The 16,451-nt window shown below is 38.9% G+C and overlaps 1 protein-coding gene across 1 annotated transcript; it reads left to right on the forward strand.

The window, feature by feature from the left end:
- The first annotated feature begins 1,408 nt into the window (after positions 1-1,408).
- LOC122328564 (syntaphilin-like) lies at positions 1,409-13,193 on the forward strand. The gene is given in 8 exon segments (XM_043224311.1): positions 1,409-1,632; positions 6,030-6,163; positions 7,136-7,210; positions 9,554-9,670; positions 10,295-10,402; positions 10,501-10,650; positions 11,604-13,054; positions 13,057-13,193. Coding segments are annotated over 7 exon segments (2,079 nt in total). The 5' UTR covers positions 1,409-1,632; positions 6,030-6,122.
- The last annotated feature ends 3,258 nt before the right edge of the window (positions 13,194-16,451 follow it).

A 16,451-nucleotide genomic window follows, 5' to 3' on the forward strand; every position in this document is an offset into this window, starting at 1 on the left:
TTTATATTTCAACTTGGGCAAAACAACCCAACTGCAATTTGATTTGAGATGTAACTGAAGGAAAAAATTAAACAACAAAAATAAAAATTCAGAAAATTGTTAAAAAACTGCGTAATCTGCAAATGACCTTATAGAGGAGCATTCTCAGTGAGATACTCCAGCTCCTCTTACAGTTTAGCAGATGGTGTAGTTCTTGAAGAACTTGTCGATCAACAGACAAGAAAATAACAACCGGGAACATTTGCAATCTTTTATATTCACGAAGCTAATTCTCTGTCAGGAGGACAGTAAGGAAATATGTAATTACCAGTTGCTCGAAGTGTTTTGAAATATGCATCTGTATATATAAATAAACAGATGTCATAAAAATTCACTTTGAAAATTGCATTCACTTTCCTTTGCATTTTATTAGCTAATTAAATACAAAATGGCTGTATTTAAATACTTATCATTGCATTAACACAAAGCCTTTAATACAAAGCCTACACGGAGATAAATCAAGCTTGGATGATTTTTTGTTTACTTTTTGTTACATCTCACGACTTTTCTTGGTCATATGATAAGGATTTCTTAGTTTTTATCATTTTTAGAGAATGTAAACACCCTAACGAATTATTACTTATTATTATTATTATTATTATTATTATTATTATTATTATTAGGTCAAGGACAAAACATTAATCCTGATATATTTCTTTTTCTCTCTCTGGCTTTTGCATTTCACATCAATAACAAATGTGTTTTTATAGCCACCTATCCCATAAAGAGTGTCCAGTCAATGAGAAGAGCCTGGAGGGCGCTGTCCGCGGTGCTGAAAGAGTTTCTCCGTTTACTCTAATGGCTGAAGAGTGTTGGAAACATGATATCTGATTAGACGGACATAAACCAAACTAAAGTCCATTGGGAGGGTAATGCCTGGAAAACGTGTGCTTATTATTTTTAGACTGAGTGGTTATTTAAAGGGTTAAATCAATTATTGCCTCTATCAATTTAACTTCTCTCGATAATTTCTAATCGACATTGGCATTTCCCACCTGAGTTCTTCTTCAGTAAGTGCACTGTTATAACCACGCTGATATTACTTTTAAAGTGTAAGTACATCCCCCAAAATTGTGTTTGGGTGGAGGGGGAATGGTCTTAAAAGCAACGCTTCTTGTATGTAATTCTAATAGCGTTTCAGTAAACACAAACCATATTCGAAATTAGAACAATAAATCATTTATTATACGTCATGTCACCTGTATCGTGATTTCTATTTCATTTTACATTTTAGGTTTAGCTGACGTTTAATTGGGCGTCAAAAGACCGGTCTAACGGCTTCTTTGAAATGTAAGTAATTTCGCACGTCTTCGCAACTTCAAGTGGCGTGGTCCCCTTTAAGGAGAGCGTCGTAATATTACGCAGCTGCTTTCACGTCGACGCTCGTCTTCCCTCACGAGGCTCTCAAACAAACCTCACGCGCCAGAATCCCTCTCATTATCAGCGGCAGCACCGCCCCGTCGACTCGCCCTCCCGAGCAGCGGAGCACCGCTGTGGCGGAGTCCTTGACGGGGACGAGCACCCGGGTGAACACGACGAAACGCCGCTGTTTACATGAAGGCAGGCAGATTCTCGCCGGAAGGCTGCGACCAGGTAAATGTCAAACGTTTCTGCGTTGCAGTATGACGCGCGAATCGTGATGCATCTCCGTAGCGAAGGACTCCTCCTGCGTTTCCCGCGCGTAGGGCAAACCAAGGACTGTGAGGCCAGGTATAGGGTATAGGGAAAACGATATTTCGCGTCCGCACGCTAAACGGAGTTCATTTGCGCGCCGTGTTTCGCGCACATTTTGGGTTTCGGTTGTTTCGAGGCGCTCGCTCGCGGCAGATGTTTCCCTGCGGCGAGCGTGCGCGTGCATTTGCTTTTGTTTTGGTGTCGCGCCGTCGTGCTCTTGTAATCTAGACCTGTGTTTTTATAACTTTCTGCTCGTCGCTCCGCAGCCCTGGGAAGCGCCCGGTTTCAGATTTGATTTCGTGTGAGTCGTGACAGGCACTGTGTAGTTTTAGGGCCTAGGGTGCAGTATGACCTTGCATCCCCTGTAAGGACTTGCGGACTGCAGAGAAAGTGTGCTCAAAAGTGGATTTGTGAGAATCTGGAAAGATCATCACGTGCAGTCTTTATCACAACCAAGCGAGTCTACATGATTTTGAACTTATTAAAGCAGGTTAAACTGTGCAGTGTGTTGCGGTGCATAGCTAGTGGTAATCTCTCTGGTATTACAGTAATTATCACCCTTTTCCTTCGCGCAGGATGCTGTTTGTTGCGTGTGGACTGGCCGCTGAGGCCTGCCTTGCGGTTGTGTAATGTCACCACCATGCCGTCCCGTCTGTCTGTCTCACCACATACACACTGGCTAGGAAAGCCAATCACACCACTTGTGGAGTTTCACGTTCTAGAATAGTGGCTGAATGGCTGTCTCCATGGCGACTGCTCTACATCTTCTCAGCATGCAGGCCAATCTTTCCAAAGCATTTCTTTAAAACATTGGTTTGGCTAAATGTGCTTCAGCTACATAGCATACTCGTAATATATTTCACTTCTGCAGGGTGAATGCAGGTAAAGCGTGACACTTAAACATAACCTTGCCATAATAAATGTCTAAAAATATCTTAAAGTAATAAAATGAGATAAAGCATGCACACAATAAACAAATTGCCTCTCATGACTCTGGGGGAAGAATAAAGGCCTCCTGTGAATCCATGTATTTTTGGGTTAGGGTTAGATGGGGTTAAATATCCATATTTCAAACCTAATAAATATTTCTCTCTCACTTTATCTATGATACATGGATGGTGTTCCGGCAGATGACGAGGATATAATACAGAGATAGCAAAACTAAGTACTAAGTACAAACCAAGGATTTGTAAAGAAAATGAGGATTTCCATGTAAGCCAAGAGGGTTTTACTTTTTGCTAAAGTAAGGAAACTTTGTTTTTTCTTTGACAGTCAGCAGAAGTGAAAAGAAAAGTGTTAATTATGTTTGAGATTTGGATATTTATCTTACAGAAACCATGGATTCGCTTACTATTTACTCCCAGAGCTGTGTGAGAGACATTTTATCATAGATGTGCACAATTTAGTTGAAGTGTTTTTGACTTTTGAATAGAAACACCCACCCACTGCAATGATACAGCTTGGAGCAGCCAGAACAAGTTTTAATGTATCTTCGATAGGATTCATTTGAAGGAGGAAAGTCATATATGTACATGTAATAAAACACAGGCTAAATAAGCCTTTAAAAGGATGATTATCATTTACTCGACCTTCACTTGTTCCAAACTTTTTCTTCTGTTGATAAAAAAAAAACCCAAACCTTTCGGTTAATCCTAAATTTGCGTGTAATGACATTGATCTCACTCATATGCAAACAATGTCAAGTTCCCCACTTTACCCACTTTATTTTATTCATTCTCTATATGGACACTAAGTATAGTGTTACTGGATATTTACTAATATTGGTTTCATTTTGTATTTCTTGTAATTGTTTATTAGTTAAATGTAATGTTGATTTATTTATAAGTCTACTTTAGCTCCTGAAGTACAACTACTGAAATGTAGTTTATGTTTGTGACAGGGATGCTGTTTATTCACTTCGGAGCATTCATGCTGCATTCATTTAGCTTCATTCAATCCACTGACTGAGTGATCGCGCTCTCTTTAGGATCCATGAGACAAATGACTTCATAATCACTTACGTCTGATCATTTCCTAATCCCTGTCAGTCTAGCTCCCATTAAATCAGGCAAACATAAGATGGGCCTAATCATGTGTATTGAATGTGGTACCAGATTATTAAAGGAATAGTTCTGTAAATAAATGTTCTGATTAGTAATATTTATGCCTTATTTAATCATTCTTTGTTCTGTAACAAAAAATTATTTTGTAAACTCTACACTGGTCTTTTCAGTACAAATATAATAGTGACCGTGACTGTTAACAACAAGCAAGCAAAAACCCTAAACCAAACCCTAATCCTAACCATATAGTAGGTACATGTAGTTAATTAATGTCACTCAGTACTTGTATAATTACACTGTAACAACAACACCTTTAAAATAATGTGTAACCTACTTTTATTTTAATTAATGAAAACTATTTTTAATATATACTATAATTAGTTAACAATAACAGTGCTAGAATCATGACATTAATTTTAGTCTGCTCCTCATTATATGGCTTATGGAGTATTAATTATATGGACTACTTTATAGTGCCTTTTTATGCTTTTGTTGTTTTTGTTTTTGAAGCTTGACGTGGTTACTGTAAAAAAAAAAAAAAAAACTTCTATATGAAAAAATGCATGAACATTTAAGATCTCCTATTTTGCTATTCTTGGCTGCATTATATTCAAGTGATAATCTGCTGGAAATCTGCAAGCCTGTGTGTGATATTTGTCTGTTTATGAGCAAGTGTTTCTGCAGTAATACAGCTTGAAAGTGTCCTGTGAGATAAGCGATGTGCTGGGTCATAACATTCATTCATCTGCAGCTTCCTGCACATCTCGTACGACAGCAGCCAGAGGTCGTCCAGTGCTGTAGCAGGAGCATGACACAGCACATTTCCTCATCAAAATACATTATCTTTATTCTTCCTAATGCATATACAGTGTTCTTTTTCTAAGCAATTAATATTTTTACATTTGTTTTTGCGTATTTATTCTTAAATATGCTTCCTTTTACATTTAGTTTGAGTGACTCCTTCAGCCAAAAACAAGTATCAAGTTTCCAATTGATCTTAATATTCATTATTTTGTTTGTGCATTTGATACAAACTTTGCAGACGGCATAAAATATGAGAGATACTGAGACTGTAGTCTTCTGCATTGGTGCAAAAAGTTCAAACAGATATATCTCACAGCAGCACGCTACTTTATGACTCACACTGCGTCAGAGGAAGACCACATTGTCCCGATACCGACTCAGCAACTAAAAATCATTGGTTAGATCCTGTTAGTATAAAATGATTTATTGTTTTAATCGGCTTTTTATTGGTTTTCTATACTTTTATTACACTTACATCTCATTTGTTTTATTCAATTTCACAATTTCATCTTAATATTATTTAATGAAAATGCTTTTTGAGAACAATAACACCAGTCCTTTTTGTTCCCTTTCATCACCCAACCAAGCCCAAGTAATTTGAAAGGTTGTGTCATTGTGGTAAATGATTGAGCTGCTTATTATGAGGATCATATTGCAGCGTATCATTGCTTATACCGAGCTGTGCCAGTTCCTTTTTAATTATTTAGATCATTAATCCCTCTTTTCCCCCAGCATGTGTCTCAGGATGCCCAGTAAAGAAGAAATCGCTTCTTTTTACCTTTCCTCTTTTGTCTGTTTCTCTTAAATTAAATATTCTAGCTGTATCAGGAATGAAAGCTCTTTTTTAAAGCTTCTGGGTAGATCTTGATTTCACTGAGTAATCTGATTGTGAAAGTTAAAGCTCTATTATTTCTGTTGTCTGGCTTTGCACCAACGCAGAGTCAGAGACCAACCAGTCCGTGTCAGCACAATGTTAAATATATTACAGCTCCGCATAAGCAACGCCGCTGCCAGGTCTGCTGAGTGTGAAGAGATCAGATAGATTAGATGAAATGGACAGATTCTTATGTTTCCTTTTGATTTCGATGGCATGATCTCCTTCACACGATACTGTAGAAAGAGAAAGAAAAAAATCTAAACGTGAAACCTTTTGAAATGATTTATCCTTTCTTCTGTGGAACATGACCTTTTTAAAAAAAGCCATTTATTTTCTGCAGACCAAAGAAAGTCATTTAGATTTGGACTGATATGGAAAGTAAGCAAATGATGACCTGTACCTTTAATATTATTTTAGTGTGACGCCAAACCGAAATATCTATTTTTGTAACGCTCCTTCTTAGGAAACTGCTCTCGTGTAAATGTGACAAGGGTTGTTACACGGTTTGATATGGAAAATCATTTCCTCGAGTCAAACTGACAACATTGTCTGTGTTCTTGTGTTTCATTCAGGCTGGCTGCAGCTGAGCTGTTCATGCTGTGTTGACAGAGAGGAAGACCGATCCAGCTGAAGAAGGAGAAGGAAGGGAGAAGACTGCTGACTCCATGTCTTCGCCAAATAAAAGATCTGGCTCTGGATCACGCAAGTATGGCACCTTTTGTCTCTGTTGAAGTCTTCTTTCTAACAGACGTTCTTTCAAACTTGCAGCTGTGTTGGTGCTTTGCTGTAATATCTTACCCTTCTCTTAATCACAGTATGATCTCTGCTGCAGTTTAATGATCCTTTGAGCTTCAAGTGCTTCAATAATCCTTTCTCTCTCTCTCTCTCTCTTCCACTGCCGTCATTAATACATCAGCTGTTTAGCTCTTTCAATTTCTCTCTCTGCTGTCAAGAACTTTTTTTACCCTACAACTGCCAGATTGTCTAAACTTCTTGAGGGACCAATTTAAAAGATTTTTAAGCACATGAATGTACTTGGATTTAACAAACGCATACACACAAATATAAACTATCATTCAAAAGTTTGGGGTTGGTATGATTAGTCTCCTATCCAAGGCTGCATTTATTCAATCAAAATACTGTAATATAGTGAAAAATATTATTGCATTTTAAAATAACTGCATTCAAAAAGTATTTTAAAAATGAGTGTATTCCTGTCACCACTTTAAAGCTGAATTTTCAGTATCATTACTCCAGTTTTTACTGACACATGATAATTCAAAAGTAATTAATCAATGGTGAAATAATGTGTAATATATTTTGGAAACTGTTATACATTTTTAAGGATTCTTTGATGACTAGAAAGTTCAAAAGAACAGCATTTATATGACATAGACAATTTTGCAGAACTGTAAAAGTATTTAAAGATCTGCAGTAAAAACATGTCATTGTATGAATCCCAATTAACTGTGTAAATTATGCAGTGGTATATAAGTTAAATAGAAATAGTTACGTCTAAAAGTTTAATTTCCTGTGTAAGCCATGCTCGTGTGCAATTCTATCCAAGTACAGATCATTTTATAATTTCAAGATATATACTACTAGTGCCAATGAGTTTAAATGGTAATATTGCAGTAGAGCCCAGCTCTGTGCCTCTGTCTCATCTCTGTTTCCTCAGATTCAACCTGCTGAAGGCCCTACAGCCTAAGCACCGCTTGCAACAAATGCTGTCGTCTCCCACTGCATCCCCTGTGTGAGACTCTGATTCAGTAACCCTACAGTAGGGCATGACTGTAGTAGTCAACACGGCTGCACTGGCCATTCACACGCCAATTTAAAACCGGTGCTGATGTTGGGGATCGGAGAGGGCAGTTCACGCTGATCTCTCCGCTCTTTGACAGAGGCTCAGAGAAAGCGCAAGTGGATCAGTTAATGATCTGCAAATCTGTTCCATGAGAAGCGTTTTTGTTCTGCGAGATCGACAATGAATGTGATATTTTCACAGCGATTCTAATGAGTGTGTGGCAATGCAGTGCACATATTCACTACACATTGCCCGACTTTCCCTCAAGTAGTCCATGTCACTGAAAACATAATGGACGCACCTGGTCTGTCCAAGTACTCTGGCTGCTTTTCTCTTTCTCCCTTTTTTACCTTGCTATCAGCATTGATAGCAGAGTCCTCTTTTTCTCTATCACTCCTCAAGCACGCTTTGTTTGTTTCTGGTCTTTCACTTTATTTTCTTTGCTTTGCTCTCACCTTAACCATGACCTTGGCTTGCTTTCATGGTTAGGTAGTTCAGCAAAACTTTTATAGCCCACCAATGGTGGTCCTGGTGGACGGTAGTTATAGTGGCTTGTCATTGTAGATGTGCTGTTTTGATTGGTGTATTTTTCTATAACATGTCGAGATGTATAACTCAAAAGAATTATATTTAGACAATATTTATTTTATTTTAGCGTTGTTTATATGATTCACTAATATTTCACATTGTATTTTCCTTTTAATGTAAGTTTTATTCATGTTTATGTGTGTGCCGTTTTTATTAGTTGTTATTTCAGATTATGTTCTGTCGAGCTTGAATAGATTTTTATTTTAGATTTTAGTAAGTTCAGTACTTCAGTGGTTGCTCCTGATACTGATATTTACTCAAAACTCACTCACAAAATTGAAATAGAAATGTTATCAGTTCAATAATATCACTGGACTATCACTGGCTTCAAAGTTATCCTTCATGCCTGTAAAACAGCACTCTGCACCACCTAAAGGAAATGCTTTCTTTCAGCGCTGCTAACCCGATTTTAATTTTCCCAAAAGAGAATGTTTCTGGGAGATTAAAGATTAAGTCATTATGCTCTAAGATACCCCATGATCCATTGCTCCTAGAATTTGATGTGATTGTGTGAGGTCAGCATACAGCATGAAATTGCACGTTCAGAAGATCTTGAAATCAGATAGTTAGAATCTCTTTCGTTTACATAAAAGAGACTTTTAATGCCAGCGAGGATGAAGGAAACGGTGTAATCCTGTCCAAAGTAATCCAGTAAGCTTTTGTATAATATGTCCAGCATGATTTCTTGTTCTTTTAAGTATTGCAAACCGGCTCTGATCCTTCCCATCACCCTGAGCTAGTGTTTCTTACATCCAGAATTAATAAGAAGCTCCTTTTTATCTTTCTCTGTGTCCTCCCCTGACTGCTTAATTAATTAGTCAGACAATCTGTCAAATAATCTGTCAGATCTGCAACCTTGTGTACAGAGTTTCATGAAACAAGCTGTGTAGATTTCAATTTGATGTTTGAAATGGACTGTCTTTACAATAACATCAACCCAATGGTTCCTCTAAAGTGAACCCTAAGACATGTATGGCTTAATATAACGTAAATTATGTCCCTTACTGACAGATGTAGAAGAAAACTCATTAATGGTTTATGGAAAAAATTCACATAATTTTATATGTATTTTGGACTGTGGGGGCGCCATTATTCTGATGATGTAAAATAGTTGTCTTAACCGTTTGTAAGCTCTTTCGTTAGCTGTTGCTTACTAAAAGAGTCAAAGGCATCAGAGTTAAAGTGGAGAGGACAAAGAAATGGTCTTTATGAAGTTTTATTCATCTACAGGCATCTTCCCATTATTTTGTCTGACTCTAGAAAAGTGGCTGGGAAAGTCATACATCACTGTATGTTGCCCTTCGACTGAAAATGACAACTAAAAACAACACAATATGGCACAAAACTGTTTATTCTTATGCACATAAAATAATAGCACCCTCATAGTCCAGAAACAGTTGTCAATTTTTAAATAACATACACCTTTTAAGGTTTCTATTATATATTTCAGTAAGAGACATAATTGACATTATTTTTAAGCTATAAATGTCTTAATGAAAAATTGTGTATACAAATAGAGCATAATGAAAAAAACCCAAAAAATGAAATAACCCTGATTACGTATTTATAGCACAAATGCTTCTAACCTAAGTTTACAAGAAAATGTCCACAGAAACATTCCTTTGGATTTTTATACAATACAGGTTAAGGTAAACTTTAGGTGTGTGCTATCTTTTTAATGATTCCTTTTTGTTTGTGGGTCAGTTTTGACTATTGCAGGTTTATAGAGCTAGACTACACACCCATGGAGTCAGGCATTATGGTCTCTATGAGACAGAGCAGAGGATTTCTGACACCAAAGTCCCCGGAACACCACTGTCGGTCAGCGCTCCATCATCCCTTCTGTCTCTTTCTTTTTTCTCTTCTTTTCTTTGTTGTTTGTGTGGCATTGTGTCAGCATGGATTCAGAGTCTTCAACCATAGCACTAAGTCCCTATAAAATCCAACTTTTTGATTTTACTGGGGTTTAAAGCTCAAACCGCATATGTGTGTACCACAATTGAAGATGATTTCATGTCTGTGGTGTGCAAAGTGAGCCCTCATTAGATGGCTCTGCTGTCGATTTCTGCTTGTCCGGCTGCCAGTTTGTTTCTCATAATTGATTCACGATGGAAATTTATCATGATTTGGCATCTGTGCCTGAGCACATAATACAACTGTTTGTATTACTTTTTGCAATTTGTGCTTGCAGTTTATGTGAGCTGGGTGTATTTTCTTCTTTACGTCCATAAAAGGTGCCCTCACCCCCTCCTAGTTGAGTGTATGTATAGAGGCATGTTAGTCAATACCATTAGTAGGCATGTTTTATTTTGTGTTTCGTGGAACTGTACTTTTTGTTTGTTCATGTTGGTGTGTTTGTGCATTCTGTTTACTCCTCATCCTGCGTCCTCTTGTTGCCTCTTAAGCAAGGTGACAGTCTGAAATTCTGATTCTGTTATGATACAGACGGAGTCCAGCACCTGTCAGTAACCGTGATCCCTATGGAAATGCCTCTCTCAGCAGCAGTAGCAATTCAGGGTCATGCAAGGGCAGTGATGGAAGCCCAACCCATAGGTGAGACACAGCCCCCTCATAGACCAGCGAGGCATTGCTCCTTTCTTATTTCTTGTTTGTTTATATGTAGCATAAACCACTTTTCTCATCCATATCAGGCGTCACATAAAATACACCTCCTGCAATGATAACCATGGTATCCGACCCCCTCCACCTGAGCAATACCTTACCCCGCTGCAACAGAAAGAGGTGTGTATCCGACACCTCAGAGCACGGCTCAAAGAAACCATCGAAAGACTACAGGACAGGTGAGGCATGAATCGTTCAGAGCATGAGGGCCCATGCACTAAGGATCTCATCGGTCTATGAAGAAATTTGTGTTTTCTTTAAGCAGCCTTGAGTGGCAGTTAATTAAAGTTATTACTTTATTTTGGAATTGTTATGCAAATTTGCACTTGGTTTATTTCTAGACCATGTAACAATTATCTATCAAGTCGCTAACCGCTGAATATTAGCATTTAGACTGTATAATTTGTCATTTATTTCCCTGTATTCTAAGGACTTTAATCTTAATATTTATAACTTTCCCAAACTGTTTATTTTAAAGGCAGCCTCCATTTATCTCATGAAATACCTCAAGCGTTTAGCGGAAATGTTACTCCACTTACTATGAAAAGTCATAACTTTTATAAAGAATCTTTGGTTTTGAAACTTTAGTCTTTGCAACTTTAGGGATCTTAACTACGCACTAACAGCTTGTAACATCTCCAAAGAGAAAGAAAAACTTGAACTCACATCATATGACCGCTATAGAGAGCTATTGGTCAGCATTTACATTTTTCACGATGGCAGTTGTTTCCCTAGTCCCATACATGTTTGCTTACTGCCCTTAGTTTTTTGTTCACACTACCTTTTAAGTCAAATACCTGAGCCATAAAGGCCATGTGACTAATTATTCTATTATTATAATTATTCAAATTCCTTCCCCACTGGTCAAATGTCTTTCCCCAGACTATAATTGAAGTCATTGTGTTACTTTGTTGGGCAGCTCCAACTGTCACAGTGTTCAAAGAAAGAAAGTAAACTATTCATCAATGCCATATAGTTGGCAAGTTACATTGTACTGGGATAGAAAAAAGTATTGAGTGAAAACATTTCACACAGCAGTTTTAATTTTGGTCTTTCACCCACCAGTCACTTCTTGACATTCTTTCCTTTCTTTACTCTTTGACATCCTCTGCCTTTTCCCCTCCTTCCTCAGGGATACTGAGATTGATGAGTTGCGTACTCAGCTGTCTCGTATGCAAGAGGATTGGATAGAAGAGGAGTGCCACCGTGTGGAGGCCCAGTTGGCTCTGAAGGAGGCTCGCAGGGAGATCCAGCAGCTTAAGCAGGTGGTCGATGTCGTCAGATCTAGTCTGGGAGACACCGACACTGGAGTGCAAAAGTGCTTCCAAGACATAAACCTCCAGAACCACAAGCTGGAGTCTTTATTGCAAAGCATGGAGCTGGCTCAGGTCGGGACCCCCAAAACAGGCGAAACCCTGGCAGGTGGAGGGGTGGTGGGGGCAGAGCTGGAGGTCAGCGAGGGCCTGGTGGAGTCTTCTGAAGGCTCCCCAGCTCGCTCGCTTACCCGCAGCTCTACCTACACCAAGCTAAGTGACCAGACTGGCCAGGAACGTGGCAGTAATGAAAATGGGTGTGACATTCCATGTTTGTCAGGTGAGGGCACGCAGGACAGCGGGTTTGTTTGCTGTGGAGAAAGTGGAAGAGGAGCAAGCAAAGCAGACCTGCTCCTGGAGGCTGCGTTTTTGTCTCAAGAGACGGCCTCGCTGCTTAACGCGCACTCCCGCCTGCCACACTCCTCCACCTATGAAGCACTGAGCATCAGCGAGCCGAGAGTTGTGCCACTCCGCTGCAGTGGGATCGGGACAGGGACAACTGTCAGTGTAAGTCATCCATGTCTGTCGCATCATCACCTATATCTACATCACCTGCGTGAGCAAGGCATTCAAACCGACTACGACCATGCCCCTGCTTCGGCACCTGCTCATGGTCCCAGTACGTCCTTTAACTCCGATCTGGACACTATTGCTGAGCGTACCTTCCGCTCCCAGGCATGCAGTCCGACCTCTACCTGGATGTCCGATGAGGGAGATGATCTGGAGTCGGTAGCCACAGAGTCAGCCATTACGGCAACAGTTGCCACAGTTTCTGTCGTAACAGACTTTTCCACTAAGTCTGCACCAGCTATTGCAATGGAGCCTTGGGCATCAAAAGGACCTGCGACTTTAGTGTTGGAGTCTTCTGTCAAGGAGACAACTGTTTCCGAGATCCTTACAGTCTTACCAATCACCACAACAGCTTTGACCACAGACACCATGGGGTCCCAAGTACAATCTCAACCTGTGACAGACCCTTTGCCAAACCCTGGCACCTCACCTTGCTCCATAGAGCCATTGTTTGGCATTGAAGGAGAGCCCCTTCCACAGACCACTCAGCCTCTTAGTGTACTAACAGAGGCTGGGGTTGAAGGGGATCATGTCATTAATATAGGCACAGACGATGAAGATGAGGTTGATGAGAGTGCGACGAACACAGAGTCCAAGTCATCTGGCTGTGGTTTACCAGCAAAGAACTACTGGAGCCGGCACTTCCTAGTGGATTTGCTTGCGGTGGTCGTGCCAGTGGTCCCCACAGTAGCTTGGCTCTGTCGGGTCCACACCGTGTTGGTCAGCCAATGTACCATATTGGTTCTCTCTGCGGGTTGTTGCACGGTGGCCTCCATTCCCTGGGCGCCGAGGAGGAGGTATTCGCACTACCCGCAGGAGGAGGTGGTCCGGGGGAATGAGTATATGAGACCAGCTCTTCTTCCTGAGAAGCCTTAAAGCCAGTGATATCACTGTTCTTCTGTCAGATGTCCAATTAGAAAGCGGTTAACACATGTAAAAATAATTGAGGCAACCAGAGGAAAAAAATGGTGTCTGAGCACAGCACCTTAACGCTGTGGTTCTCTATGGTCTGTATCCTGGATAAGAATGAGGAAGGGAATCACTAGCATGTATTTACACCTACGAATGAGATGCTTGTGAAGTTCAGGACTTCAAACGAGCTTTCACCTTTTCCACAACTACTACCCTGAATAAAGAGGCGAGAAGATGTGTTATGAATGAAGGACTGACACAATGACATTAACTCAGCTTTGTGAGTGACACTAAAAGATCCCCTTTAATATGATTGTATTACCCTTATTTAGAGTGGAGAGACGCAATAAGTGAAGGGAAGAAGCTGTCCTTTTGTGCGCCCTTCTTACTGTCAACGCAGAGGGTGTGCGTCGATGTGTGTGTGTATTGATTTATCTGAGCGAGTGTTGTGATGTGTTAATGTACAGTGCCGCCAAAGTACCTGGATTACTAATGGCCATCATTGTTGTAGCCGTGAGTGCAGTAGTTAGCTGTCCCATTACTTATGCCTGTGTGGCGTAAGAGCAGAACAGTCATCTTTTCCTCTTAAGGAGCTGGACAAGCGCCTGCTGAGCTATTTATATGCTTTGCATATACCACTAGTGTCCTAGATAAATGCTGTCACATGATGATACTTAGCCCATCTGGAGTCTTTTAGATAATGTATTCTTTATTCTTGCTCAATTATGTGGGAAAGTTTGATGGTTCAGACATGCTCTGTATAGTTGGATGCTAAATTGTGGGTAATGCATTTTAAGTAATAATATGAACAGTAAGAAAGATTCAGCGCTTAGACAATGATCAGGGTTAAATGACTTTAATAGGGTCACGGAAGCTTTTTCACCACAAATTAATTTTTGATTTTGTTTCACTGTGTGATTTTTCACTGTGTGACCATTAAAAACACTGTCATAGCCAGATGTTTTCGATGAAATTCTAATAGGTCTAATTTTCATGTTAGTCTAGGTTAAATAATTACAGCCTGAATAAGAAAACAGCTGAACTTAATTTAGTATTACACCCTGCTAAACAAAACTATAAGTACTAATGTTATTCAATGTTAGTTATTGTGTTATTTCTGAAATACCATGCAATGTAATTCCACTAAAAAATTAATTTTGCATTCTGTTACTTGGTTAAAAAAGTGGAATATACAAATTGATGAACTATCTAAGCTTGAAATTTAAAACAGTGAAAATAAATTACATATTTACTGCATGCAGAAACAAAATTCAGTTAGAATCTTCTGCTTTCAGCTTTTTCCAAACATTTGGCAATGACTTTATGTACCCTATGATGTTTATTTATTTGACTGACAGGTGACGGGTGGCATTTAATGACATGTCGATTGCACTATAATTCACTTTATAAGCAATTACTTGAAGTATACTTGATTGTGATTATGATTATTTCTGTCTGTCCAAAGGTCAATGCATACATGTGGATTTGTGGTTCAGGGTTAAGATTTCACCAATACCACCATTTCAAAAAATCAACACCAATTCATAAATTCATGTGAATATTTATGCTTTGTGTAAATGTGACAGCTGGATTGATTTGCCAGTCAACAGTGTACCAGATAATCAGACGGATGATCACTGTTGTAGTAATTTGTGTCTCACATACTGTTTTCTCTTCTGTCCCTTGAAATCATGCCGCTGCCTTTCTGTCTACCTCCTCCCTCTGATATTGTGTACAGTATAGTGTGATATAGGCTTTATTTGTTGTCTATCTGCAAAGTTCTCCTTTAAATAATTTGCTTGATGTGGCGTCTGTAAGGTTTTTCAGCGCTTGATATTCATTTTTTTAACTGCTTGACAATCTTAATTTGTGCTTTAAGTGGTGGTAAGTGGGCATATATGTCTTTAATTTACAGTCTATTCCCTGCACTTTTTCACCTCATTCCAACTGAGCACTTAGTAAAGAACCTTACTATGGATTTAAAGAAATAAAGGCATATATGTTCCTGATATTATTTTTGACTCATGTACGTTGTAATTATGAATGTGTGGCTTTCAGATAGTTCTGTCTTTTGGCTTATCAGAATATGTATCTGAGGTTATATGAGAATGTAATCAGTTGTTACCCCAAGAATAGGTGGTTTACTCCAAACTGCTTCTGTCTGTCAAAGAAATGTACGTAAATAACTATTACATTAGTTATTTGGCTGGATAAATGTTGTACGCCGATATACAGCTTCGTATACCTGTTGAAATGACACATAAGGCCTTGATAAGATTTTCTTGAATTTTTGAAGCCATATTACAAGCAGAGATGAGTATGTTGGCCCTGTATGCTAGTAAATTTGAGTAATATTTCTATTTTGTCATGTCATGTCACAGTTTTTTCCACTTTGTATGAGTGTTTGTAGTGTAATGTGAAAATTTCAGGTGTATATGAATCAGTACATTTTTCTTTCTGGTAATTAATAATCACAGACTTATTTGCTTTAAAGCTTCTGATCCTCCATTAGGATCTACAGATCTCAATACATAGTTTATCAATACATTTTTAGGCTCTCCCTGCGTCGTCTGAACATTCTAGTTTTTCTCCACATCGACAGTTTTTATAGCATTTTTGGGGAGGATTAAGAAAAACATGTTTGATGTCAATGTCAGCTGGCGCAATTTTTGTTCAAAATGTACTTTTTTGTAACCACAAAATATCCTGTAACGTGCATATCTTGTTAAATCGTTGTCTCCAATAACACTTTTTAGGGTAAGCTGGCAATAGATCATTTGTTTACCGATGCGCATCACATTCGAATATGGTTTGAAGACATTAGCACTGCGTATTTTCTGTCAACTGTTCGGTTAAATGGAAATAGCCTTCAATAAGACGAAAGCGATAAGCCATGCATTTCTTTCAGAATGAATAATGAAATGTAAAATTGGTAGCAAACGGACACATCAGCAGTTTAGTGTCTGTTGAGCAGGATTATAAGAATGTGCCTAGAAGATTAGATCTCACACAGATACCTTTTGTTCGTTTTTTTCATTTAAATTGTCATTCTAATGACGTGTTTACATCTTGCACTTCAGTTTTGTCTTTGTATTGTCTCAGTATCAGCACCGCAAGTGGAACCAGTCTTGTCTGGTAATGTTTCATAGTGTCTCAATTTTGTGTAGAATAATATTTTAATGATA

The sequence above is a fragment of the Puntigrus tetrazona genome, chromosome 23 (genome assembly GCF_018831695.1).
Source record: "Puntigrus tetrazona isolate hp1 chromosome 23, ASM1883169v1, whole genome shotgun sequence".
Taxonomy (NCBI): Eukaryota; Metazoa; Chordata; class Actinopteri; order Cypriniformes; family Cyprinidae; genus Puntigrus; species Puntigrus tetrazona.